The following is a 27,800-nucleotide window of genomic DNA, read 5'->3' on the forward strand; positions in this document are numbered from 1 at the left end:
ATTTTTTGACAACAAGTATATTAATTTTGCGACCAAAGTCGCCTACCCTTTTAATTTCCGCGCGGTAGTGAAACGTGATGTCATCGGCAGGTTCCCCTTCTTGTGTACGACGTCACGTGTGACGTGGCACAGATTATCAGCAATGGCGGATAGAACGCGATTGTCAGCTTCGGAAAAGAAGCGAAGGAAAATAGCAAGTGATGCCCAAAGGAGACGGTCGATGGTGAATATCGGCACAGCAATCGACAAGTGGAAATCGCGTTCTATCCGCCATTGCTGATAATCTGTGCCACGTCACACGTGACGTCGTACACAAGAAGGGGAACCTGCCGATGACGTCACGTTTCACTACCGCGCGGAAATTAAAAGGGTAGGTGACTTTGGTCGCAAAATTAATATACTTGTCAAAAAATTATGTTTGAGATATCATTTTGAAGCTAAAAGATTTCTCTGTCTAGTCATGTCATAAAATGTATTGTATTTTATGCCAAAGAATACATCCAATGGTGGAATGGCACTTTAAGGTGGCGAAGGCATTTAAAAAAAAAAGTTTTATTATAGCCTGCTCTTCCAGTGTAGTGTTTATTCTAGCAGTGAGCGGATCAGGATGTGTCCGTGTGCTGCATCGCTGTGATTGGCTGCGCTCGGATCAATAAGTAAAAGCACTTGTTTCTCGTCGGAAACCGGAAGTTGAGGTTTCAAGAAAGAATAGAGTAGCTCGCGGAAAAAATGGCTACAGATAGACAGCTGTCATCTTTCTTCAGCTCCCCTCACACAGGCGTTTGGAAAATATTCCTCTTTGCCGCGTTGTTGTATTTTTCTTCCGTGTGCTCAGATATAACAGACGGCAACGCTGAACACTTAAAGCGGGAGCATTCACTCATAAAGCCATATCAAGGTGAGTTAGCTGGCTAGTCAAGAAACTTCTGGAAGAGCTAAGCTTATCTGAGTGAACCAAGTATATGCTACTTTTGAAAAGTTAGTGAATAAATACGTCTGGTTTCGAACATAGTCTTGCATGTTACAAGGCTAACCTGTGTTTTAAACAGAGCTAAATGTTAGGCTAGCTAATATTTCATTAGCACTCGTCCGTCTGAGGACTTCCTCAGAAAGATAGTGCTGTATGTCTTCAAGCAGTTTTCACAAAACGCTTGTTCTTCTGGTTAACGCTGTAAGACTTGTTAGCGTTTCCTCTCTTCTTTTGAACATCTGATCACTCCTTTCTCTGAGTGTAGTATTTAGGCTGCAGTTAACCTGACACTTATCGTGCAAAGCATTTCAGAGAATCTATTTGAGCACAAATATTATAGAAGAACGTTTAAAACTGGACTGCATTTCCGCAGAGAAAATGCAACGTGTGCTTGCTGAGCTGTAGCAGAACAGCTAGCATGCTAACAGTTAGCATGCTAATAGATAACATGCTAACAGCTAGCATTCTAACATGCTAATGATTAACATGCTATTTGTTAAAATTCTAACACTTTAAGGCTAATATGCTGACAGCTATCATGCTAATGGCTAGTATGTTAACTTTTAGCATGCTAACAGCAAACATGCGAACTCCGCATGCTACCATGCTAATCTTAACGTTAACAGCTCTCATGATAGCATGTTCACCATTAGCATGTTAACAACTCGCGAGCTAACAGCAGGTATGATATCGTAATGGGTAACATGCAGTGGCGGCTGGTAGTCTTTCAAACAGGGGAGGCTGGTCAGTTACGATATTTCCAGATTTTAAAAGAAAAAACACATCAATTTTGCCCATACTCTTGCCTCTGATCTGGCTGATTGTTGGCAGGGTCACAAACTGTGAAATAACAGGTTCTTTTGGCCCATTAGCCTACTGTCCAATATACATGATGATGATGGTAGTGTTGGGGGGGTATATTTTAACATTTTATATTTTAAAATTGTGGCATGTTGTTTAAAAATTGACCTCGGCTGTGTTTTTGTTTAAAAATGTTTTCCAAATTGTAGCTGTGTTTAATTAATATCCAGAAAAACATATATTCCAATATAATATACTCAGCATAAACATTTTAAATAGATTCTATATTTTTGGTCCATCCATGACATATTACTAAAGTAGCCTATTTACTGTTGTTGATGTGGGTCACTTGCTGTTAGCCAATTCACTTTCTCGTACCAGGAGAGCTGAAAGGAACGAGTATTATTCCCTACCTTTTTCACCAAGTCAATTTGAGGTGTTGGTCTACCTTGCTCTTTAATTTTAATTTTTTCCTCAAAGGAAGACTGGCAAATGGCTTCGCCAAAATTAAATCAGCAATGCTTGGCATCCGTGCGCAGCTTTCTTGCTAGCTGACTAGCCCCCTCAAGTTCAAGTTCAGTCACTCAAATAAACGACATTTCTGGAACTAAGATAGCAAACTTGACAACACTATATTTACACTTTATTTGCAATGAAAATATATACAAACTAAAAAAGCTGGTAGAAACCGTATGTAATGAATGAAATTGAAATGTAAGCTGATCTCTTACAATACACCACAGCACTTGCGAATCCGCATGGGACTGAACTGATGTTGCCAGATACTGCTGACGTTATCTAGCCCAAAATATGTTCAAAACCCGCCAAAATGCACTTAAAGCCGCCCAATCAATCAGTCCGTGGGCGGGCGTTTTCGCAGTATTTGTCCAATAACCGTCTTGCATTTTGAGATTGAAAAGCGCATAGCTCCCAAATGCCATTGAAGTCCATTGAGGCTGGGAGTCTGTGAGACTCCGTGGGCGTGCGTTTTCGCAGTATTTGTCCAATAATCGTCTTGCATTTTGAGATTGACAAGCACATAGCTCCCAGTCCACTGAGGCTGGGCTGCATCGCGCTGTCACGAGGGGGAAAAACTCACGCACACATTAGGCGAACTGGGGAAAGTTATAACGGAATGATTTCGCACTGTAGTGGGTTGAGCGCACACATTTCTATGATTCTGGATCTGAAATAGCAATGTTATAAGGTCGGCTATAACATAAGCCTAGCGCAATTCATCCTACACGATGTTCGTCATTTTTAGAGGAGGCTGAGCCTCCCTCGTTGTCTTAGAGCAGGGGTGTCAAACCTGATCCATAAAGGGCCGTGTGGCTGCAGGTTTTCATTCCAGCCATGCAGCAGCACCCTGATTTGGCTTATTCAATCAACTGACACACCCACCCTTTAATCAAGGGTGGGTGTGGCTGCAAGTATTTGACTGTGTGAAGACAGTTCAGTTGATTGCATGAGCCAAGTCAGGTGTGCTGCTGCATGGCTGGAATGAAAACCTGCAGCCACACGGCCCTTTATGGATCAGGTTTGACACCCCTGTCTTAGAGCAATCGCCCGTGGTAACATGCTAACAGCTAGCATGGTAACACGTGAATGCTTATGTGCTAATTGCTATGGTGTGTGCGTGTAAGTATTCTTAATAAAGTGGCCATTGAGTTGAAGTTGATTTGCTGTCAAAGTTTCAAATGAGCAGATCCTTGCCAAATGCATCATCATGTATAGGGGAAGGGAGGAATGACTTAGTCAAGCTTCCATTGATTAGCGGCAAAATGGAGAAAAAACGGACGGATGAAAGGCAAGACAGATGAGTGCAGGTCAGAACTGATATCATGTGTGTGATGGGTGATTTGGCCTGAGGTGCCATATGAAGTTTGGTGGATGTGTATTGAAGTGTTACTGAACAAAACTCCATTCATTTGAATGGGGCCAAAAATCAATGGAAGCCTATGGAGGTAAAAAGAGATGCGTGAAAACCAAGGAAAAGATGAGTGCAGGTCTCAGATGAGGAGATGGATCCGTGCGGGGACTTGGCCTGAGGCATCAAGTGAAGTTTCTTCAAGTTTGGTCACTTGGTTAAAAAAAACTGATGGAGAGTGAAAGTTTTTCTCCTGAAACACCATTCATTTTCAATGGGGCCAAAATCAATGTAAGCCTATGGAGGAAAAAGGGAGGAGGAAAAAGAAAGGAAAAATGAGTGCGGGTCAGAACCGATTGCATGTATGTGTTGGGGGAGTTGGCCTGAAGTATCACATGAGGTTTGGTGCATTTGTGATGGAGCGTGTCCAAGTATGACGATTCGATTCATTCTCTATGGGGGAAAAAAACAAAAGAAAAACGACAAGAACAAGAGAACGGGCGCGTTGATCTAAAAGCTGTATACAAGCACACTACACCACTTCGGGCCAGACGTCTCTGCGTTGGAACGGTGTCTCTATCTCGAATGCCCTAGGAGGAGGAGTGGATCCAAAAAACATGTCGGAATAAGGCAGAATAAGTAAACTTAAGAATAACAATAGTGTGCTTGCCTTTGGCAAGCACACTTAAAAAAAAAAAAAAAAAAACACTAGTCATGGTTTAACACGGTGCTAGCAACTCTTTCAGGGGAAAGTAGCTAATGCATCCTAGAAGTCGCTAGAAAACGTTACGGAATAATTTCTATAGGCATTTAGTTATGATCATGATTTGCATATCAATCAGTCTTGCATGAAGATTATCTCTAGAGATTTAATAAAAATAAGGAAGGAGGAAAAAGGAGGCTAAGCAGTGGCTACTATGAATAATCTAAAATGTGTGGGGTGTTTTTCTGTTTTTTTGTTTTAAATAACCACTTTTTGTTTATCACACATTCTATATGTGCTCCATCTGTTTGAGTTTTGGTGTCTTCAGTATTATTCTGCAGTGTAGAAATACAGAAAAACCTAAGCTTATCTGAGTGAACTAAGTATGCGAGAGTTTGCCAAACTAGAGCGTGACGTAATATTGCGCATGCGCATAAAATTGTTTGGCAAGAACCATTCACAATGGCCGAAAAAATAACATCACCTAGTTTTCGTGGCGGTTTATCGCAGTATGCAACTTCGTTGCCAAGCAGAGATATGCAGCAAAGCTTCTGTACAGCAGACTTTGTGTATGTATTTAAATCAAACTCTTTGGATATTTTAAGACATCAGTGTTGTTGCTTCACACGTACACACCAAAGATATACAGTACGGTACTAAACTTAAGCAAGTTCTACATTTAGAATGCACAAGCAGTGTTTTAAATCCAGGCTGTGTTGTTTATCTTCAAATACATATCATGAAAAGTTCGACCAATCTTCTAATGTCAAATATTTATACTGCAAAAAAGTACGTAAATTTGCCATGAGTGCGTGGCAAGGAATAAAACGCAGCAGAGTGTGCTGTTATAGGAAATTAATCAACAAGCCTGCAGAACGATCTTGACAGCATATGCAGTTGGTGCGATCTCTGGAGGATGGACCTCAATAAGTCTGTGTGGGCTTCAGTCGTTCACGAGAAGATCCAAGCCTCTACTGACCACGTATGCGCCTGTCAAAATGACTGAGTCGCAGAAGGACCTTGGCGTTACGGTTATGTCATATCTCAAGTGGAACTCTCGTGTCCAATTGGCTTTAGCTAAAGCGAGTAAAATGTTGGGCTTTGTTAGAATATCCACGTTTTGAGGTTAGGGATACCAAGGTACAGAAGGCACTTTACATCTCTCTGGTCAGAAGCTGTTTGGCGTACTGCTCTCAAGTCTGGGCTCCGCAATCAGTTATCTTGCTTTACTCAGTTGAGAGAATCCAGAGACGTGCAACTAAGTACATTCTATCTCTTCTGTTCAGATCAGATGTTAACTACAATGACAGACTGTTAAAGCTAGGACTCCTTCCCTTGTGTTACTGGCATGAGTACCTGGACCTTGTTTATCTTTTCAAATCAATGTCAACAGACCTTAATATTTCTATCAGTGTATCTAGGTTTACTAGGCAATTAGATCAGTCCAGGGGAATTATGTTAAATGTACCCAAGGCTAATACTGTAACTTTTCAGACCAGTTTTTATATTCAGGGCCCTAGAATTTGGAACATTTTACCCCCACACTTAAAGGTCATAGGCAAAGGTTTTCAATTTATGCACGTTTGAAACTTTTTATATGTTAAAAAACCCTCTGTAATTTTCTTCTGGTCCCCAGAAGTATTGTTAATAAGTAATAATTAAAGTAAGTTAGTGCGGATCGCGGCGATTTTCGTGACCACTCGGCGCGTGATGTCATTCAAGGCAAACAAATCGCTTGAGTTGAGTCCACTTCAGTTTATTTGCATTGCCGTTCAGCTCAAGTGCAGACATGCGTTTGGGAATTTCCAAAGAAAAACCCCATGCCTTATTGTTATGCAGTGAACTGTAACAACGGGACCAGTTCAGGAAGAAGTTTTACACAACCTCTCACGACCAAAGTCCGTACACGTGTGCTCGGTTCGCAAGTAAACACAGAACTGCTCCCAGTTTGTTTGCCTTGAATAATGTCACGACGACGGTCCCCTGGTGGTAAAAATGCGCGCAAGTGAGATGTAAACAAACCTTCGGAACTTGTGCAAGCCAGTATATTTTAACCGTTTTATTCAATTTTAGGGTGCAAATTAGACACCAGGAAGATTGAATTCGCTTTTTGGGTCGTTCTTCTAGAAAATAAAGTTGACATTCTACGTTCCACCTCCGACCCTTGCCTATGACCTTTAAAGGCGTCATGCGGTAATTTCAGCAATCAGGCTATATCATGTGTCAAAATGTCGGGTTTGGTGGGTAATTCAAGCCCCTCGGTTTCCTGCGATCTCAGTGTCACGATGCGCCCGCTACAAGCATTTAAAGTTGACGCGCACAGCCAAATTTAGGCAGCCAGCCGTTAACTAGGTCAACTTGTGTGTGACGTCATACCAGTAACCTCCCTTGGGTGATGCAGGCCTGTCCCCATGTTTTCTCTATAGCGTGCGTTTACCAGAGTTGTTTACATTGTGGATTTTGTGGATTTATTCAGTTTGTGGATAGTTTTGAACACTCAAAACACTATGAAATGATGTATTAATATTCTGTGATACAAAATGCCTAATCGGTGTATTGTGTTTGGCTGTAACAAGGAACACTGAACACTATTTGTGACTGTTGTTATCAATGGATCTGATTTCAAGGTCATGGCTAGGTATTGATAGAAAAAATAATTTATTTTTTTAAAAACACATTGTGGCAGCGGGGCCTGGTCAAGCGCCGGTCTGTGACAGGCGGGCGGAGCCAGGGAAGATGAGTGGCAGAATCATTACACCTGACGGTAATTAACCTGTGTTTTCCCAGTAACCGCGCCCTATTTAAGGAGGCAGAGGGAGAGCAGAGAAGAGCTCATCCCGGGACAAGAACACAGTGTGTGTTTCGCTATCAGATTAAAACTGGCGGTTATACTGAAAAGTCTGGCAATAAAAAGCCTATTTGCATCTGAAGCGCTGTCCTGCCGTCCTCTGTGCTCCACCCACACTTCAGAGAGCTCTACAGTGGTGCCAAAACCCGGGACAAGGTGGAGCACCAACCTCGCAGCCCCATGGAATCCTCCCCGTTCGCGGACCTGGTCCACGCCCTCGCCACGGCTCAGCAAAGCCAGCACCAGGCGCTCGTCACGCTCCGAAAGGAGCAAGAGCGGCGCTTCGAAGCCCTGGTGCTGGCCCAGCAGGAAGATCGCGAGGCGTTCCGGCATCTCCTCGCGTCAGCGGGGTCCACCAGCGCCCCGGCCGCGAGCCCGTCTCCCCTCACCGTGACCAAGATGGGCCCGCAGGACGACCCCGAGGCGTTTCTCACATTGTTCGAGCAGGTCGCCGAAGCCTCGGGGTGGCCGATGGAGCAGCGCGCGGCGCGCCTCCTCCCCCTCCTGACGGTAGAGGCGCAGCTGGCTGCGTTATAACTCCCCGCCGGCTGGCCTACGCGGACCTTCGCCGGGCCGTCCTCCAGCGCGTGGGGCGCACGCCAGAACAACAGCGCCAGCGCTTCCGCGTGCTGGAGGACGGCCCGGCGAAGGTCCATGTAGGCCAGCCAGCGGGGAGTTATAGCACGGCCAGCTGCGCCTCTCCCGTCAGGAGGGGGAGGAGGCGCGCCGCGCGTTGCTCCATCGGCCACCCCGAGGCTTCGGCGACCTGCTCGAACAATGTGAGAAACGCCTCGGGTTCGTCCTGCGGGCCCATCTTGGTCACGGTGAGGGGAGACGGGCCCGCGGCCGGGGCGCTGGTGGACCCCGCCGACGCGAGGAGATGCCGGAACGCCTCGCGATCTTCCTGCTGGGCCAGCACCAGGGCTTCGAAGCGCCGCTCTTGCTCCTTTCGGAGCGTGACGAGCGCCTGGTGCTGGCTTCGCTGAGCCGTGGCGAGGGCGTGGACCAGGTCTGCGAACGGGGAGGATTCCATGGGGCTGCGAGGTTGGTGCTCCACCTTGTCCCGGGTTTTGGCACCACTGTAGAGCTCTCTGAAGTGTGGGTGGAGCACAGAGGACGGCAGGACAACGCTTCAGATGCAAATAGGCTTTTTATTGCCAGACTTCTCAGTATAACCGCCAGTTTTAATCTGATAGCGAAACACACACTGTGTTCTTGTCCCGGGATGAGCTCTTCTCTGCTCTGCCTCCTTGAATAGGGCGCGGTTACTGGGAAAACAGGTTAACTACTGTCAGGTGTAATGATTCTGCCACTCACCTTCCCTGGCTCCGCCCTCCTGTCACAGACCGGCGCTTGACCACGCCCCCGCTGCCACACACGTTTTAAGTGTTTCTATGTATCAATCATTAATTGTACAAAATTATTTTCATACATTTATGTATTTGTCATATCTTTGTCACATGAAGTGTTGTCTTGATAACACATGTGGCACATAATTTTAGCAAATGGATGACAGAAGATTAATTGAAAGATTTATGCCACAGAGCTGCCTTTAACTAATAATTATCACTTATTACTGATGATTGTACGTTTACTAAACAATACAATACAAAGCTCAATGCTCCCAGCCTATAACATACTGAATATCAAGTTAAAATCAACTGCAATAAAAGGAAAATGATGAAAACTGGAATATCAAGGGGTCTACTGTATCAGAAGGCCCACTGCATTTCGCGAGATCGCAAGCTGTCAAGTTGCTAGAATTCAATCTTTCTAGCTATACTTTCACCCCCTACAGCTATTAGTATTACACATAATCATAGATTAATCACACAGCATTCTAATTCAAGTGAAAATGGTCTTTAAAAATACACATAAGTAGTGATTTAGTCAGAGAAACCAACCAAAACAAGTCTTCATTCTCGTCCTCATTTTCTTCTGAAGATGAGCGCTCAGGTTCAAATCTGTAAGGCTGGATACCACCAGGACATTCAGCTGTCAAAATCTCTACTTGTGGGCCATTTTCTTCTGTATAGGTAAAATCAAAGCTAATTTCCTCAGCATCGCTCCTATTTTCTGGTGTGTCCGTCATTGCAACTGCACCAAGTGGTTACTGGTATGACGTCACGCAGCTGTTCCATTGACCGAGAGGGGGCGCTGCGAACGCGGAAAATTTCAAGTGATGGGCATGATCAAATAAGGACCGATTACAACCGCGGGAAGCTTTTGAAAAATCGACGGTCAATTTATTTCGAATCTCGAAAGCATTCTGGTGCAGAATAATGCGACTTTTATCGCCACTGCGTGACGCCTTTAAGGAATAGGAATCAATCACTTTCACAGTGTAAGAAGGATCTTTCTTCATATTATAGTAATATTTAACGAGGTTTTATTTCAACATCGACAGACCAGCTTGTGCTGCTACTAGTTTGTATATATTCCCGGGCTGTTTATACCTTTTTGTCCAACCTGTATATTGCAGGCTTTCGTCTAAACGGGGGAACAGGGGCGCTGCGCCCTCTTACTCTCGGCGTGCGCCCCCTTACCGACTCCGTGAAAACATCCCAGCAACACTACGTGACAGTGTGTCTGATCATCAAATACGTTATAATTGCTCCAAAAATATTCCAATCATAGTAGATACACCACCAGACGGTGCAAAAACAATCCGAATTGGCGTTCTCCAGACTGAGGCGCCATGTTGTTTAGTTGTTTACTTGTCGCGGCTGCTCTCGCGAGATTTGACATGGGTTACATACAAGGTCAGCTGACTTGTAGAGCGAGATTTCTCGAGACTGAATGACCTTTCACCCACCGGCGCGGGAGCTTTTGACAGAAGTAGTTCGCGAGTTGTTTTTGTTGACACTTGGGCATTTAAAGATGTCATCCCGCAGCACGAAGCGGAAGAAAGCCAAAGGCTGTCCGGGGCAGAAGATGATTACTTCTTTCTTTTTCAATGTTGACAGACAATTTGTTACAATTTCCCTCTCAGATACTCAGAATGTCCCATTGGAGCATTTTTCAAAGGCTTTGCATGGTGGGGGGGGGGCAACCGGCAAACCCCCCCCCCCCCCCCCCCCCCCCCCCACTTCGCTCCCTCGCCATGGTGAGCGCCCTCATACTAAATTTTTCTAGAAAAAACCCTGTATTGTATTATTTATTGTTGATCTATTTTAATTGTACTGCTTAATTTTGTGGGACCTCAGGTATTGGAGCTTATTGCTCTATTGAGGATTTCTTGCCGTTTTTAACGGCGAAGTTTATAAATAAAATAAAAACGTGGTCCAATGTCAAGTAGGATTATTTTACTATAACCGAACATCTTAAAATGTTTTATTACTTTAATTCGAGTGCGACTCAGTCAGACTTTACACACCGGTGGTGAGATTGACTGACTGAAATTGCCCTCTCAGCTCATATAACCAGCAGCTGTGACGTGAGCTGGAGAGCCATATTGAGTACAGGACAGTCAGTGTCTGCTCAGGAGAGATGGCGATTGACCGACTGAACAAATGAACTGAACTGATCAGTGATTTGTTCATCGGACTCTGTCGTTTTACTGTCTACAAGCACTAGTGCACGACTCCCGTTCATTCTTCGCCTCCTCCCAGCTCCTCATGGAACTGGCCAAGAGCTGGAGACTGATTGGCTACCTGACATGTCGATCAAGCAACTGCAAATGACCGTAGGAGCCTGGAGCAAGAGGAGGAGATGTAAACGACTGAGAACTGGATATGGCAGCATAGCCTATCGGCCTTATCCGGGACCGCTGTTGGAGAACAAACGATCCACTGACCTGCCTTCTTTTATTTGCAGTTGTTTGACATTTCGCTGAACAAACCAGCTTTTTACTAATAAGCATAATAGAAACATATTGTGCTATTTACATAAATCACATTGTCTATAATACACTGCCTGGCCAAAAAAAAGTCACGCAAGCTAATATTTCGTTGGACCGCCTTTACCTTTGATTATGGTGCACGTTCATTGTGGCATTGTTCTGACTAACTTGTGCAATGTCACAACATTTCTTTCCATTCAGAGCCAGATTAACTTTTCTCTGAGATCTTGTATTGTTGATGGGAGAGTCGAACCACTCTGTAAAGTCTTCTCCAGCACATCCCAAAGACTTTCAATGGGATTAAGGTCAGGACACTGTGGTGGTTAATTCATGTGTGACTATTGGCCCTTTTCCACTACCCTTTTTCAGCTCACTTCAGCCCGACACGGCTCACGTTTCGACTATCTCAGAGCAGCACGACTCAGCTCGCTTCAGCCCTGCTTAGCACCCAAAACTCGCACGGTTTTGGAGTGGGGCTGAAGCGAGCCAAACCGAGCCGAGTGGGGCTAGGGGCGTGAGCAGACACTCCCCTGTGCACTGATTGGTGAGGAGGAGTGTCCTCACACGCCCACACACGCCCCGCGAGCATGCTGGGATCTGTAAACACCGTAAACCCGGAAGAATAATAATTACGAATTACGAGAATTTCTGAAGCCTTATGCGCCTCGCCTCATCTATACGCTCTTGCCAGTATCTGTTGGCGTTGTTGGTGACAACAAGCCACAGCACCAAGACCAGCAACACTAACGACTCCATGTCCTCCATGTTTATTGTTTACTCTCCGGGTCGTGAGACTACCGCTTAAAAGATCACTGATGTCACTGTTTGCGCCGCCTAACGACATCACGTGACGTCCACCCACTTTCACTAACTCCACCCAATGTGTCCACCCACTTCCAGCCAGCACGGTTCAGCACGGTTGTAGTCGAAATGCAACTCCAACAGCCCCGCTCAGCTCGACTCAGCCGCGTTTGTAGTGGAAAAGCGGCATAAGATTCCTCATGCTTCCTGAACTGCTCTTTCACTATTTGAGCCTTAATTTTATGCCTGTGCCATCAAGGAAGAAAATTGCCATTGATAGGATAACCTGGTCATTCAATACATTCAGGTCGTCAGCCCTTTGTTTTTTGTTTTTTTGCCACATAACGTTGCTGAGCCTCAACCTGACCAACTGAAGCAACCACAGATCATAACGCTGCCTCCAGAGGCTTGAACAGTGGCCATTGTGCATAGTGGGTGCATTGCTTCATGCGTTTCCCTTCTTACCCTGACACACCCATCACTCAGGAATAGAGTAAATCTGGACTCATCAAACCATATGACCTTTTTCTGTTGCTCTAGAGTCCAAATTTTATGTTCCTTAGCAAATTGAAGCCTTTTCTTCCGATTAGCCTCACTAACAACTGGTTTTCTTATGGCCACACAGCTGTTTAGTCTCAATCCTGTGAGTTATTGTCGCATTGTGTATATGGAAATGTTCTTACTTTCACTATTAAACATAATCGTGAGAATTTTATTTCTTTATTAAAACAACTGGACTTCAAGCGTTTTAAGCAATCGCTCTCTGATCACGGTCAGTCAATAATTTTTTTTTTTTTTTCTGACCACATTTCTTCCACAAAGTTGACGGTTCACCACTATCCTTCCAGATCTTAATAATGCGTTGGACAGTTCTTAACGCAATTCCAGTCATCTCAACAGTCTCCTTAGTTGTTTTCTTTGCTTGATACAGGCCCATAATTTGATCCTTCTGAAATACAGTTACATCTTTTCCACAACCACGGGACGCGTCTTCTGACGTGTTTGTTTCAGAAATGAGAAGCTACTCACTGCATCGTTCCGGGTGAAAATAATTGTTGCGAGCTAAAACACATTTAATTACTGCAGTAATTATCCAGTCAAAGGCTTTTAAGTATTTGTTTATTTAGATCCAAATGACTACTTTGGGTGGCACGGTGGTGTAGTGGTTAGCGCTGTCGCCTCACAGCAAGAAGGTCTGGGTTCGAGCCCCGTGGTCGGCGAGGGCCTTTCTGTGCGGAGTTTGCATGTTCTCCCCGTGTCCGCGTGGGTTTCCTCTGGGTGCTCCGGTTTCCCCCACAGTCCAAAGACATGCAGGTTAGGTTAACTGGTGACTCTAAATTGACCGTAGGTGTGAATGTGAGTGTGAATGGTTGTCTGTGTCTATGTGTCAGCCCTGTGATGACCTGGCGACTTGTCCAGGGTGTACCCCGCCTTTCACCCGTAGTCAGCTGGGATAGGCTCCAGCTTGCCTGCGACCCTGTAGAAGGATAAAGTGGCTAGAGATAATGAGATGAGATGACTACTTTTATTTTTGGCCAGGCAGTGTAATTTTCTGTAATGTTCCAAACAGCCGTGTAATAAAGACGAATCAAATGATTTCACAAAACAGCATATACATGGTATCTTTTGGAGTTACTGAAAATCCAGGTTATTTGTAGGCTATTTTCATATATTGTCTCTAACGTTGGCTAATAATTTATCTTATGCAATGGTACGTTTAATATGTAACTATTAGGCTACTATTTTGTAATTTTAATTTGGCTACAAGAAAATTAGCAACTGTAGGAGCTGAAAGATTCGGGGAGCGAACTGCAAGTGAAGGAGCTGCAATATATCGGGCTTTCGGAAGTACTGGCGTACTGAATGACTGAACAAATCTTTTGAACGAACTGAACTAAAAGAACTCCATCTAAGTAAATGAGAATTTCCTTCTGTACTGCTCAGAAAGCCAGTAAATGTGTCACTGGGCTATTTATTTATTTAAATGGTGGGGTCTAAAAGGTTGTAAGTTGACAACACTTAACAGATCTTCTGTTGTGGCTCATCCAATCACACATTCATGTAAATTATTGACCTGAACACACACAATAGATAAAGGAAAGAACCACTAAATGTGTACAGTCCTTCCAAATGTAGACTGCGTGCAAGAATTGGAAGAAGTACTTTTGCTAAAAATGTCCTTCAGGTTATCGTGTTTTCAGCCACTTTAGCTGCATTGTGCATTTTATTTGAATGCTTTTTTTTTTTTTTTTGCATATCCGTTTAAAGTCAACTAAAAAAAAAAAAAAACACCTCCAAGGACAGCATAGCTCTATGATCAAAATGTAAATAAAGTGAGACTGTTTGTTTGAGATGATTTGAGAGGTCTTTTTTTTTTTTTTTTCTATTTAGGTATTGGAACAAGTGCTTCAAGTCAATGGGATTTTTGGGGGAGTACTTTAATTACAAGCCATTATGTACGCCTGACGCCTGACGAACGTAGCAAGCAAGGTTCCATCTGGAACACAGTGGTGAGTGACATCACTGCCCCTCCCCCTTTTTTTAATTTTAGGGTTGGACTTTACTCTTTTTTTTTTCTCTCTCTAGTAAATGTAACATAATCATGTAAGTTTGAATTGTTTTATTATATTGTGCTGTTTTGTTTTTGCTCCATTTTATGTCAGCTTAAAGAGAAGACTGACCCTGAACGACTTGTATATTAATCTTTAACGAATTTTTCAAAAATTATTTATTTATTTTCTATAGCACTTTTAACTATTGACATTGTCACAAAGCAGGTTTACAGAAAACCAAATATAGATTTGGATCTCTCATGAGCAATTCAGAGGGGGGGACAGTGTCAAGAAGAAACACTCCCTGATATGACCTGTGGAAGAAACTCTGATATCCCCTTTCCATCAATGTGAACTAGGTGCTATTTCTGGGTTGGTAGTGCCAGTTTGGAGTTGATTCAACTTGTGAACCTAATAAGAACCGGTTTGCTTTTCCAAGGGTTAGAGAGCCACCATAGAGGCACATCTTTACTTCTCTGTATACATCTCTGCTTTCCTGGCAACGTTTGTGCCAAGCACAACAGTAACAATGGCAGGCTATTGGACTAGGCAGATTAGACACTACATGAGCTCCATTCGTTTTAAAAATGCCGATCAGAAAGTTTTACTTGGTCTTGTTGGTGAGGATAATCCTGCCCCCAGCCTCTTGACATAAGAGGTTCTTGGTTCTAGACCAGCAAAGTGTTGGTGCTGCTCTTGAACCAGTTTTCTTTGACTGTCGAAACGTTAAGAACTGGTTTGAGATCAGGCACCAGCTCTGAACCAGCCCTTGAACGACCTTGATGGAAAAGGGGTATGAGAGGAACCAGACAGGGAGCCGTCCTCTCTTTGGTGACACCTGATAATGCGAATGAGTTCTTACTCTTCTGCAGCTGTATGCTACAAGCTCATACAGTACTGAGTATGTTGAAAGGCTCTTCGGTACGCATTATTAACTGAAAACTATAGCATCCAAATGAAGATATCTACCGAACAATGAGCGAGACCTGGGTATAGACTGTTTTCAGTAGCTGAATTCTTAAGCTATCCAAGTGAAACTATCATTAGCGATCTGTTGGGCATCTGTATCAAACTGTCCACCACAGTCTCATGGCAATGCCCAACAGCAGTGCGTTAGTCCTGTAATCCGTCCTGGTGTCACACTTCCTTATCTCACACAAATCAGGTTTCAAAGCTGCTTGCAAATTTCATGCTAATACCAATGTCAAAGCCACCATGTTTGCCATGTCATAGGTCACTAACTGGCCAAGTGGAGTCTCTGCCGTAACTCTGTACACCCGCGTCGTGTAGCTGCATTGCATCCTGAAACTTTGTGTTGAACCTTTGCTGTCTCAAATCCTTGTATGCTGGTTGGCTCATTAGATTTGTAGCTTTGTTCGTGTTGTAATTTGTTTCAGGGTAGAGTTTTCCTTTAAATTTGTACTTTTCCATTCACTAAAGTGAATTGTCAAATCTAATGAAAGCCACTGTAACACTAGTGCAAAAGTAACTATAGACCCTTTTCACTCGTGACCTTCGTAAACGCGACCGCCATTTTGGACATGAAGAAATAACGGTTTACGGCACAGACCCTTTCGGTTCTCGCTCATCTAGCTGCTACAATGACTGCTTAGACTGCAACAATAATACCTAACACACATTTAAGTATCCGTCGTAAAGACGTGAAACTCGTCGAGTGACGAGTGTGTTCATTGATAAGCTAACACAATCTAAAAGTAGACATACCATCACACTGCCCTGGCGCTGTGTACAATTTACCTTCTATGGTTTGTGCACTCACTATTTGCCATTACTTTCTCCAACCCAGTGTTCGAACTATGCCGATATTTTCGGGGGGGGTGCTTGCGCTTGTATCAGAGTGCGGCTCTCCAAACATATGAGAAGCCTATCTTACGCACATATCACGCGGACTCCACACACGCATCGCATCTGAAGTCATAACTCATCAGGGGAAATCGTGTCCGCATTGGCATGTTCAAAAAACAACCTTGCGTCAACAATGATACCACACGCAAGAAAAAAAAAAAAACAGTCAGGCTACTCAACACATCTGATCCACAGCAGCACCAAAGCATCACTGGAAATCATGTCAACAACCAATCTTCCATTTCAACACGCGTCAACAAACAAATGGCACCACAAACATGAACGAATCGGTCAGGCTACCGATTCCAAACCCACAGCAGACGAATAATTAAATGCATCTTACCTTAAAGCAGAATCGACCACAAAGGAAGTCTGTTGGCACACTTCCTTTCTACTAGTTTGTGTCCCCAACCTGGCAGCAGCAGTCGTTGTCATATCGGTTTATTTTATCTTTGATGTAAACACAACACTTCGGATATGCAAATGCTTCCCGTTACACACGATTGCTATGTCAATAAACATCATTTTGCCAATATTTTAGAGACCATTCATCTTCTCCGTCGGTCAGCATCTGTCGGGATCCGATAAAATGATAAATCTTGCCTTGTGTGTTGATGGTTACTACATCCAGGTGCACAACAATATAATGGCATGATGGAAGTCTTGCTGAAAGTAAAAACTTTCTTTGATGGCTCTATTCCTTTCGATGCTTCGCCGTCGTTCCTCGTTGTTGGCTGTGGTAGACTACTGGTAGTTCATGTCCAAAATGGCGGCCGCGTTTGTCGTGGCATCACGTGGGAAGGGTCTATACAGAAAAGTGTATTACACAGTAATTCCCAATACCAAGAAAAGTCAATATATTTCATTTTTATTGACATGACATAAATGTTTTGTCTCTCTACTGTCCGATGTTTCTCCCTTCTTTGCAGCCCTGTTACTTGAAAGACTGGGAGATGCATGTGCAATTTAAAATTCACGGATCAGGGAAGAAGAACCTGCATGGGGATGGCATTGCAATTTGGTACACAAAAGAGCGATTGCATCCTGGTAGGTGTGTAAACAACTTCGTAGCGAGGTCGTCTTAAAGCACTCGAGCTGGATTGAGTGTTGTGGGGGGAAGGGTTTTTTTTTTTAAATGTTTTTCAATTTTTGTTTAGTATATCATATTCTTTAAATAACGCAGTGAAATGAGTCTGATCTGTGTATAGACCAGCATATTCACCTGCAGATGATTTTTGTGTGAGTTTTTGCTCCAGTTGATTGTGTTTTTGTCATATTTCCACCTTCATTTAGGAGCAGTCTTTGGAAACCAGGACCATTTTGTAGGCCTGGCTGTTTTTATGGATACTTTCCGCAATGACCTCACCGGCATGGATGTAAGTGTGCTTTACTCACAGGTGATTTTTTCCCAGCAGGCCCTGGCAGCAATGACAACTTCCATGGCTTGGCCGTATTTATAGACACATACCCAAACGATGAAGCTTCCTATGTGAGTTAAAAGAACAACGGTGTATATATGTGTACATCGCTTGTATTTATCTTATAGTGCTGCTTTTTTTTTTTTTCTTTTGCTTGGTCATTGTTGGTAAAACAATATCCATTTGTGAAAATGTTTTAACTGATCATGAAATCCCATCTCTTGGATTTGTTCTTTTCCACAACTTGAGTAGCGATTAAATGGATAGTTCAGGACAGTAGTTTCAGCCTTTAGTTTTCTGCTCAGTCCATTATGTTCTTAAATTCACTCAAAACCAGTTGTTGAATACTGATTTGAAATTGTAAGTGAATATTTACATTTTGAAGATGTGCAGTTCATTCCCAGGCAAGGACTACATTGCCAATACTGACACAAGTGTGAGTGCAAAAATGGAATATTATTCATTGTCTCGCATGAATCTAAAGATTTGATTTGATGACAACTTGTTAGGTTTTAAAATGGGTAATTAGTTTGAATCTGTACAACACAGCTGATGAAAATAACATGTTTGTGGACAAAGCTGGCATAAAAACTACGTGTTTATGCTCTACGTAATTAAAAATATATGAATGTTGGTTTCAGTTGAAACATTTGTTTAAGCTGTACGGTTGAAATGCAGAAAAAAACACCACGGTGTCTTTAAATCCTGAACTTTCCCTTTAATATGGCTTCTGCTGAGATTCATGTCCTTTTTTTTTTTTTCCCCCCCTCTGTTAAGAAGTGTACGTAGAAAGAATTGTAATTCCATATGGTGTCACTTTTTTTTTTTTTTTTTTTGCCAGTGTCCTAGCATGATTTCATTTTTGGTGTATGTGATAATTTTCCCCACACACACCAAAACAAGTTTGTACAAATGATACGAATTATTTAGTTTATGAATCGTTTAAGATGCGTCTTTTTTTTTTTTTTTTTTTTTGACATTCGCATCATTTTTACAAATGTTTTGCATTCTGTTCAGTTTCATATTTTGCTAAGTTGCTTCATTTGAATGTTGTTTCTGAATGCCGGCCTTTATTTTGCGTCTTTCTTGTGAATAATCTCTAAAATAGGAATTATTGTTTGCTTTGAACTGACTCAGGCCCTGTCCACACGGCAACAGATTCAGGTGAATCTGATAAAATTTATCGTTTCGGCCTGGCGTCCACACGGCACCGGCGTTTTGGGTGCCCCAAAATGATATTTTTTGAGAACGGGTTCCAGAGTGGAAAAATCTGGCAACGGCGCCGTTGCGAAGTCGTCTGGATGAGTAGAACGGATTTGTTTACGATGACGTCACAACCACATGACTAGAACAAGCAGCACTCTCGCTGTTTTGTATGAACCACTGCATTGCATTCACTTTTGTATACAGCTTTTCTTTTAAATAAACAAGTAACTGAACCATTTCTTGAATTTCTTTTTTTTATTGGATAAGACTGCTTTTCAAAATGTTCACACACAATATAAAAAGTTATATAAAAATGCTTTTCAAAATGTTCACACACAATAAGAAAATTAAGTTATATAAAACTATGCACACTAATAAAACTAATTTGTACACACAGAAGGCACGATTTCCTCGCGTAGTCGCAGCCATCTTCTTCTTGTTGTTGTGTGTTTGTTCCTGTGAGTGCTTCACGCCGGGTAGAAGAAGGGGTTTATGCGCATGCGTCCTACTTCTTCTATTGTTCTGGTGTCTCCGATGGGACCGTCTTACAGTGCACGTAGAGGTGTGGCATGTGTATTGCATCGTTTTCAGCAAGCGTTGCGTTGCCATATGTACCTGATATTTTACTGATCCATTGCCTGTGTGGACGCGATATATTTTATTTATTTTATTTTTTATTTTTTTTTACCCGCTAAAAAAAATCTCGTTGTCGTGTGGATGTAGCCTCAGACACTGTATATGCATGCATTATCTGGTACTGCATTAACAGCCTCTGTAAAACATGTGGATGTGATGACCTCCTTGTCCTGTGATCTCCTAGCGTTCCTTTCCCTACATTTCTGCAATGGTGAGTAATGGCTCACTGTCCTATGATCATGGAAACGATGGCCGCTCTACAGAACTGGGGGGCTGCTCAGCTGAAATCAGAAACATAGACCATGACACATATCTAGCTATTCGATACTCCAAAGGCAGACTTACAGTAAGAATCCCATTATACACACTGTTTGTTGTTTTTAAATCCTTGAATTCAAAGCATTCTCGTACAGAGTAAGGCATTACACTTTTTTTTCCATTATAAAGAAATTTTCTTTGAGTCCATGTTATTATGAAGATGTTTGAAATGATTTGTTTTTGTTACAAGAATTTTGTCAAGTCATTTAATTTTGAGGTGTTTACATTGAAAGCAAATTTGATATGCATGTAATCTCATCATCTTATTAATAAAAGCTGTGCTTTTAAATATGCAATACTCAATATATATATTTCTTTTAATTCCTTCCTTGTACAAATAACCTGGGAGATATGTAGAACATGCTAAAAAATACAACGGATTAAGCTGTGCCATTCGCAAAAGTGTATGAAGTTGCTCACAAAACAGTTTGGAAAATGAACATCTGGTCCGGAAGCTGGTTTGAGTTTGGATGTGCCTCCTGTCTGTCATTTTATAGACACTCTACATGCCAACATAGATCCTGGGAATGAAGCTTCATGAACATGGGTGGGAATCATTCACATGTCGAGCCCACTTAGAGACCTCATCTTGGGGAGGGAATCTTATCGAATGCACCTTTTTTAATTTTATGTCTTTTTTTTTTTTTAAAATCAGACTGGTAGTGTGCCTGAGGTGCATTTTTGCATTGTGGTTAATTCCATTCCCTGTTTGCCCCTAATACAATGTAATTCTATTCATTTGAGTGTAATTATTGAACACAGGATTTCTTCAGCATGTCCTTGTTTATTTACCTTTTGCTCTGTAGGTTATGGTTGATCTTGATGACAAGAATGAGTGGAAAGAGTGTATCGATATCGGGGGTGTCCGCCTCCCTACCGGCTACTATTTTGGAGCGTCTGCAGCTACAGGCGATCTCTCCGGTAATCCTGGTTCCCACTGTGCACTGTGTTGCCAAAAGTATGTGGACACCTGATCAATCACACCCACATTATGACCATCACATTTAATATTTAGTCACCTTTTCCTGTTATTATAATACATGGGGCCAAATTACTCAATTCTGATTGGTCAATCAAGGAGGGCTTTTTTTTTCCCCCCTTAACACAAGACCGTATTTCTGAAATGCTATTGGCTAGTTCGTTGCTTGGTTACGGTTACAAAAATTAGCAAATTTTGTCAACAAAATGGCTGACTCTGCTTACTCAGCAATGCCGCGTTTCGCTATATTTGATGAAGAAATGATAAACCAATTGAAAACTGCAAGCGAAAATGAAACTGCCAAAAGAGAGCCTGGCAAGCCAGACTAAATGTGAATATAGTCTGGCCTCAATCCGTAGACATTTCTGAAGGGTGGGGGTGGAACAACCCGCTGTCTTTCAAACTGTCTGTGCGTATAGGCCAACGCTCTGACCAATCAGTGCAACAGTGACTGTGACGTAGTCAGAGCGACAGAAAGCAGTGAGGGAGACCTTGAAATAAATAATTTTTCAAAATGCGTATTAATTAATAAACAGGTTCTAGATATTAAGAAGTTTGGAGATAATGACCACAAGTTTGGAGTCTGTACCACATACTTAACATACACTCATATTTTTTTTCAAGGGTTTGCTTAAACTGTTTTTGAGAGTTTTTATTTAGTGGTGTTTGGTGAAATAATTTCCCTTAAATTTAAAATAATGGGAAAATAAGAAACAATCAAAAAGTAATGTTTCAAAGCTGTTTATTAATTCTTCGTACTGCACAAACTAGCCCCATCCTTTTGGCTACGAGCGGAGCCAGCTGGTAGATCAGACTTTTGCCATAGCCGGTCGGCAAAACAGCGAAAACGTCCTTCTTGAAAAGGAATGAGCGGAGAGCCTCTTCCTGCTCATGTTTCAACGAAAACTCCAAGTCTAATTCTTCTAAAACTGATTCCAAAGCGGAGTCAAACGCGCGCTGTTCACTAGCCGTAGCCATCTTTCCTGTTGTGCTTTCTCCAGTGTCGCGCAGCTTTGTCGTCACTCCTGCAAAAGCCCGCCCAAAGAATCCAAACAAAAACCTTGCGTTGTGATCGGCGGGCACGATTTGATGCCCGGGGTGTTTTTGTTTATATGGTGCGAGGCTAGACCCATTCGCTAGGCAAAAATATTTTTGGCCGCTAGGCGGGTGGGTCTAGTTTACTAGGCTAGCCAAAAGACGCTTTAGAAACTGATTCAAACCTGCAAGATAGTCTTGCGCCCTGATTGGTTCAGAAAACGTGAATGACAAATGTTGTGAACTTGAATGGCTTCTGAAGTATGAATTTGGCCCTATATATTATAAACAAGTAATTATATGGTTCCTCGTAAAATTAAGGATCAATTTCACTCATGATTCGGGTAATTTTCAAAACTTCGAAATCGCTCGTGAAATTAAAACTTAATTTTACTCGGCTGCATACGATTACCTATACTAATAACCTCTATGCTTCTGGGAAGGTTTTCTCCGAGGTTTTGGCTTTGGGGATTTGTCCCCACTAATGCTCTTGTGCTTGAATGAAGTTGGGGACTGAGGTTGGATGAGGCCTGGGGTGCGGTCGGCATTGCAGTTCATCCCAAAGGTGTTCAGTGAGGTTGAGGTCAGGGTTCCGTGCAGGACACTCAAGTTCTTCCACTCTGTGATCAACCATGTCTTCATACATCTCGCTTTATGCCCAGGAGCATTGTCATGCTGGAACAGGTTTGGGCCTTTGAGTTCCATGGAAGGGAAAATATAATGCTACAGCATTCAAAGGCATTCTATACAATTCTGTGCTTCTGACTTTGTGGCAACTGTTTGGGGAAGAACCACATATGGGTGTGATGGACAAGTGTCCAAATACTTCACAGTGTACATCATATATAGTGCACCTCTGTTAATTATTCTTAATACTGTAAGTGTTTTTTTTTTGACTCTGCAGACAACCATGATATCATCTCTATGAAAATGTATCAACTGATGGTAGAACACACTCCTGAGGAGGACAGCCAAGACTGGACGAAGATTGAGCCCAGCGTCAGTCTGCTCAAGTCTCCCAAAGGTACGTTAGAAGTTGCTATAAGAGTGCAATACATCTGGCTACTCACATTGTAGTGATGCTGTGCACTTACAATTAATTTATTTAACTATTGTTGTGTTTAGTTCTTTGTATAATATTTGGGCTTTTTCTTTACGTGCTATAAAGTCCTTTGTGCTGCAGTGTAATCTTTTGAAAGGTGCTGTATACTGTATGTAAGGAATAGAAGAAAACAGGGCATGCTATGTTGATGATTTTGTTTAAACAGTATGCCCCTAACTCTTATTCCTCTCACCCTACAGCAATATACCAAGGATTACATTTGTATCAATTAAACATCGCACATTGTGGGCGGCACGGTGGTGTAGTGGTTAGCGCTGTCGCCTCACAGCAAGAAGGTCCGAGTTCGAGCCCCGTGGCCGGCGAGGGCCTTTCTGTGCGGAGTTTGCATGTTCTCCCCGTGTCCGCGTGGGTTTCTTCCGGGTGCTCCGGTTTCCCCCACAGTCCAAAGACATGCAGGTTAGGTTAACTGGTGACTCTAAATTGACCGTAGGTGTGAATGTGAGTGTGAATGGTTGTCCGTGTGTCTATGTGTCAGCCCTGTGATGACCTGGCGACTTGTCCAGGGTGTACCCCGCCTCTCGCCCGTAGTTAGCTGGGATAGGCTCCAGCTTGCCTGCGACCCTGTAGAACAGGATAAAGCGGCTAGAGATAATGAGATGAGATGAGGTCGCACATTGTATATACAAGTATTTGCATACAGCTTGATTCTTAACGTTAATAAGACGACTTCTCTGATTGTTTAGAAAGCGCTGACCCTTGAAATGCCTTGCAAGAATATTAAATAACTGTTTCCTTGCAGAAAGCGCCACCATTTCATTGCTAGCTTTTTGTTTGTTCAAGAAGAGCACTTTTTTAATCTGAGAAAAAGAATCAACCTCCTCTAATCATTCATATGGAAAATTAATCAACAACTTCTGGCCAGTCAGATTTGAGAATGTGACAGTGTTGTGGTATCAAAGTTACTATTATCTAGTCTGGCTAACGCGACTGCAAAGCTCTGCAAGCTATTGGTCTGGCCAAGATATTAAGCCCAACCGTTTCCCAGAGCCCGTAGTTGAGCCGCCTCCCTGAAATGCCTCAGTTTGCTACTGGTCGAAGCCAGAAAAGGCTGTGACGAAGCTTAAACCAATCACATCACTCTTTCCTCTGACGTATGCGACGCGACGGGGCTAACTGGTGGATTAAACCATAGACATCCTATTATTAAACTCTTACTGAAGCCGGTCGGAAGCAAGGCGAAAACGTCCTTCCTTTCAATAAATACCTCCAGGGCTGCTCTTTGCTCGGTTTTCAATGAGAACTTCCCATTGAATGCTTTCTATAGACCCCTTCGCATGTTTGTAAACAAACTGACCGTTGCCAGGATGCGCGCGCAGCCTGGACCCAGAAACAATGGCGCTGCCCATAGACCGGCATTATGAGCTGTCAGATTATGCTAAACAATTGTCGTTACAAGATCGAGAATGCTACATAAATAAGTTAACTCTAACAAGTGGACATCGCCTACCGGATCCGCATTTAATTAAAGAGTGGACGGACGATGTTAGTAAGTTCCCTGGTATACAATGGCCAGATATATACTCGTACCTTATTGACAAGACTTCAGTGTACACCCACGAAAAACTTCGTGCCTACAAGTCTTTAGACGCATATGATTGTTATGTGCGGGCATGTACAACTTGATTAACAATGGGACATTCATATTCATTTTGTTTTAATCAAATTATGCCGGTGATGTGATGGCAATGTGGCTTTAGCTACAACAGCAAATACCAACACTAAACAGCAATTTGCAGGAGGTAATGGCATGAAAGGAATGATAGTGTAAAGAGTGCAGCTAAGAGAAATCAGAGCTGCGTAAAAAGCGAGAGGCAGAGAGCAGAAATGAAACTGAACGGGGCGGGAGCTAGGTTAGAGCAGTCAACGTAAGTTGGCATTTAGAGTGAGGGCACACAATTTTACCTTTCCATCCTTGCTTTAAAATTGTGATTTTCGGCATACACAAATAATGATGGCACAACATCTGGACTGCTTGAGTCAAGCGAGACCTCTCCTACAAACAAAACTGCATGCAAAGCTAAGCTAACATGCTAACAATATTCATTACATTGTGTAACTATGACCCAGCTAATCAAACAAACGCTACCAAAGTATTTTGCTACATCAATAAACGAAGACTAGAAAGAATAAAAAAGAAAGATTTGATAAATAGCCTGATCTTACCTGTGATGAAGTGGGCGCTGCAAACCTGCGGATAGTGCTTTCATCCCAGTCTACACGTGTGATGGCTTGTAGTCATAGACGTCGGCGATTTTTTTTGGAATGGGTGAGATCCTGCTGGAATTCTGAACATTTTAACCCCATCACTGCTACGATTCTGACACCCGACAACAACAACTAAGGCATTTCTGAGTCTTTTTTGGGTCCAGGCTGCGCGCGCAATTTCCGCTTACGTATGAATGACGTTTACTGCGAAGGGGTCTATACAGCATTCGTGAATGAAGCGCTTCCGGCATAGATTCTGTCAACAGTCTATGGCTTCCGGTCGCAGTTCTACTACGTCAGTGCCTTGAACACGCCTCTACCCAGGGCCGTTGGAGATGCTCAAAGTTGATTGGTTCCCGATTTTTCGGGAGCTTGGAAGAGCTGGAGATAGCTTGCCTGGTCAGACTAAGCTCGCAACAGGCCCTCGTGTTGCGTCACGCTTAGGATGGGCAGGCCCAGGCTAACTATTATCATTATTGATGAATACTTACATTACAAATGAAAACGCATCTACATGGCATGTTTTGTAAACATTTTAGTATTTCATACTGAAATATACATCTTCATTTTCAGTCTGTAATATTTTTTGCTTTTTTGTGATACAGATAACATTGACGATCCTACTGGTAATTTCCGGAGTACACCTCTTACAGGCTGGAAGGTCTTCCTGCTTCTCCTGTGCGCTCTTCTCGGGATTGTTGTTTGTGCTGTTGTGGGAGCAGTGGTCTTTCAGAAACGACAAGAGAGGAACAGGAGGTTTTACTAGACCACAGTCTAAACAGGACATTTTCTATGAACTCAAAAAAAAAAATGTGGATGAGAGAGGCTAATGTGAATTTTTTTTTTTTTTAAGTAAGCAGTTGGACAAATGTCAAAATATTGAAATGAACAATAAAATACAAGAAGGGGGTGATGGGTAGCAGCAGTGGTTTCGGGTTCATGCAGTGTACACGATCATAATTTTTTTTTAAATTTAAGTTAAAAACCAACAAACTTGAAATCAGAATGGAGGCCATGTGATGTAACTAAATTTTCTCATCTACACTGTTTAGTCTACACTTCCCACTCTGATCCGTTTACTGGTATGATCTGTTTTAAACGTGTGTAATTCATATACGTGATTGTAGTGCTTTTAGATTTAAACCGAATCATTTGTTTCTTTAGGTGTACTTGTTAGTTTCAGTCAGTTTGTTTTCATCAATTACATTTTTGGGGGGTTTTGAAGGAGATTATGGTAAACTTTAAGGGTTGAATAGGGTTTGGTGGTAAACCAGTAAGGGTTGAGAAACTATGGATTGTATCCCAGCTGCAAGCTACAGCCATTTTGCCTGGGAATAAACACAACACCAAGGTTCTCGATTGTATTTGCTGCATTTTTGTTACTCTAAACTGCTTTTTAGGAAAAGGAAAAGCAATTTAAAAAAAGTTGGGGGGGGATGTTAAGTTAACCTGATTCAGTTTACCAACCTGCGTCATGCCTGTTGAGGGTGTTTCTTTTTTCTTCAGCTTCAATTTCTTTTGACTTGCGACCGCAGAGTCTTAAGTATTATTGGCTGCATAAGTCACTGCAATCTGTATTTGCTTTAATATAAATGGCTTATTTCAGTACACATGTAAGGACACAGCACAACTTGTGGAATTTAATAGAATAAAACAACAATGTTTGTCAACCTGAAATAACAAAGCTGTATGATGGGAATCTTGTGAATGTAAGAGTACATGTTTTACAGACAGGTCAAAATGCACTGATTTGGCTGTCCGCTACAAAAAAGTCCATTTTCTGTGAAGGAATAAGGACAAGACTTGTACAACATCTGGATGGTTAATAAAGAACTTCTTCCAGTAGTGGTGGGAATTTGTTACATTGTGTTCACAAATAATATGAATTAAATTTTTATTCATTATGTTTCATGACCATAAATGGATCACACCAGTCTTCTTGTACCTTTTAGGGTTTTATGGCATTTGGTATCCACTTGTTGCAGTACTGACTCCTTTTGGATTTAGTTGTCCATTACACTTGTGATGAGCCCGGTTGTTTTCAGAAACCAAAAGAAGCACTTTCTCCCCTCCATCGTGTCCCCGTACTGCAGCACATCTTTAATCCTGGATACTTCTTGTCCTAGGCTGTAACTCCGTATTCGTTTCCTTTCTCTCCTCTTTAGACTACGCACATGACATCAGGACATGATCCACTGACTCCACTGCATGACAATACTTGCAATGACCAGGTCTGCTGGTTCCTCTAATTCTTGCCCTTCTTACTTTATTCTGAATTCTGTGCAGCTGTCTTCCTTTAGTCTCACTGTCCCAGTACTGCTGCTGTTGATTATTTCCTTCCAAACAGTAGTTTCCTCTCTGATTTTGAAAGTTTATTAATAATTTCCATACTTCTCTTTCTGACCACTTCCTTCACGAGCTTGTCTAGTTTTTCATTCCCAGGAATTTGAGTGTGCTGGAACCCACATGAACATTACATTTCCCTCCTTGGCTAGCGAGCCCGGAGTTAGCGAATATCAGTTCGTATATTAAGTCTTGATTTTTTTCTGGCTATTCCTGTTTTAATACTTGACAGTGCTGACACTGAATCACTACAGATGAGTATATTATACTCAGCAAAAATAAAAACTT

General features: G+C 42.4%; 1 protein-coding gene across 3 annotated transcripts; it reads left to right on the forward strand.

Moving 5' to 3' along the window:
- Window positions 1-644: 644 nt before the first annotated feature.
- On the forward strand, window positions 645-27,014 carry lman2 (lectin, mannose-binding 2). 3 transcript variants are annotated; one of them, XM_060928010.1, is made up of 8 exons: window positions 645-898; window positions 14,223-14,341; window positions 17,179-17,296; window positions 17,665-17,738; window positions 19,694-19,855; window positions 20,634-20,748; window positions 22,746-22,865; window positions 25,775-27,014. In XM_060928010.1, exons 1-8 carry the CDS (start codon window positions 730-732, stop codon window positions 25,933-25,935), a joined length of 1,038 nt encoding a protein of 345 aa, XP_060783993.1. In that variant the 5' UTR covers window positions 645-729; the 3' UTR covers window positions 25,936-27,014. The 3 variants fall into 3 exon arrangements, with proteins under 3 accessions (XP_060783993.1, XP_060783992.1, XP_060783994.1); XM_060928009.1 differs by lacking the exon at window positions 17,665-17,738 and adding an exon at window positions 17,543-17,625 and having other exon boundaries at window positions 653-898; XM_060928011.1 differs by lacking the exons at window positions 645-898; window positions 14,223-14,341; window positions 17,665-17,738 and adding an exon at window positions 17,543-17,625 and having other exon boundaries at window positions 17,224-17,300.
- The last annotated feature ends 786 nt before the right edge of the window (window positions 27,015-27,800 follow it).

The sequence above is a fragment of the Neoarius graeffei genome, chromosome 8 (assembly GCF_027579695.1).
Source record: "Neoarius graeffei isolate fNeoGra1 chromosome 8, fNeoGra1.pri, whole genome shotgun sequence".
In the NCBI taxonomy this organism is placed as follows: Eukaryota; Metazoa; Chordata; class Actinopteri; order Siluriformes; family Ariidae; genus Neoarius; species Neoarius graeffei.

Excerpts from the sequence above, each read along its gene's own strand:
- lman2 (XM_060928009.1), top strand. The coding sequence starts at position 730 with ATGGCTACAGATAGACAGCTGTCATCTTTCTTCAGCTCCCCTCACACA. Across the intron at positions 17,626-19,693 it reads ATGACCTCACCGGCATGGAT|CGTTCCTTTCCCTACATTTC; the intron begins GTAAGTGTGCTT and ends GTGATCTCCTAG. Across the intron at positions 22,866-25,774 it reads TCTGCTCAAGTCTCCCAAAG|ATAACATTGACGATCCTACT; the intron begins GTACGTTAGAAG and ends TTTGTGATACAG.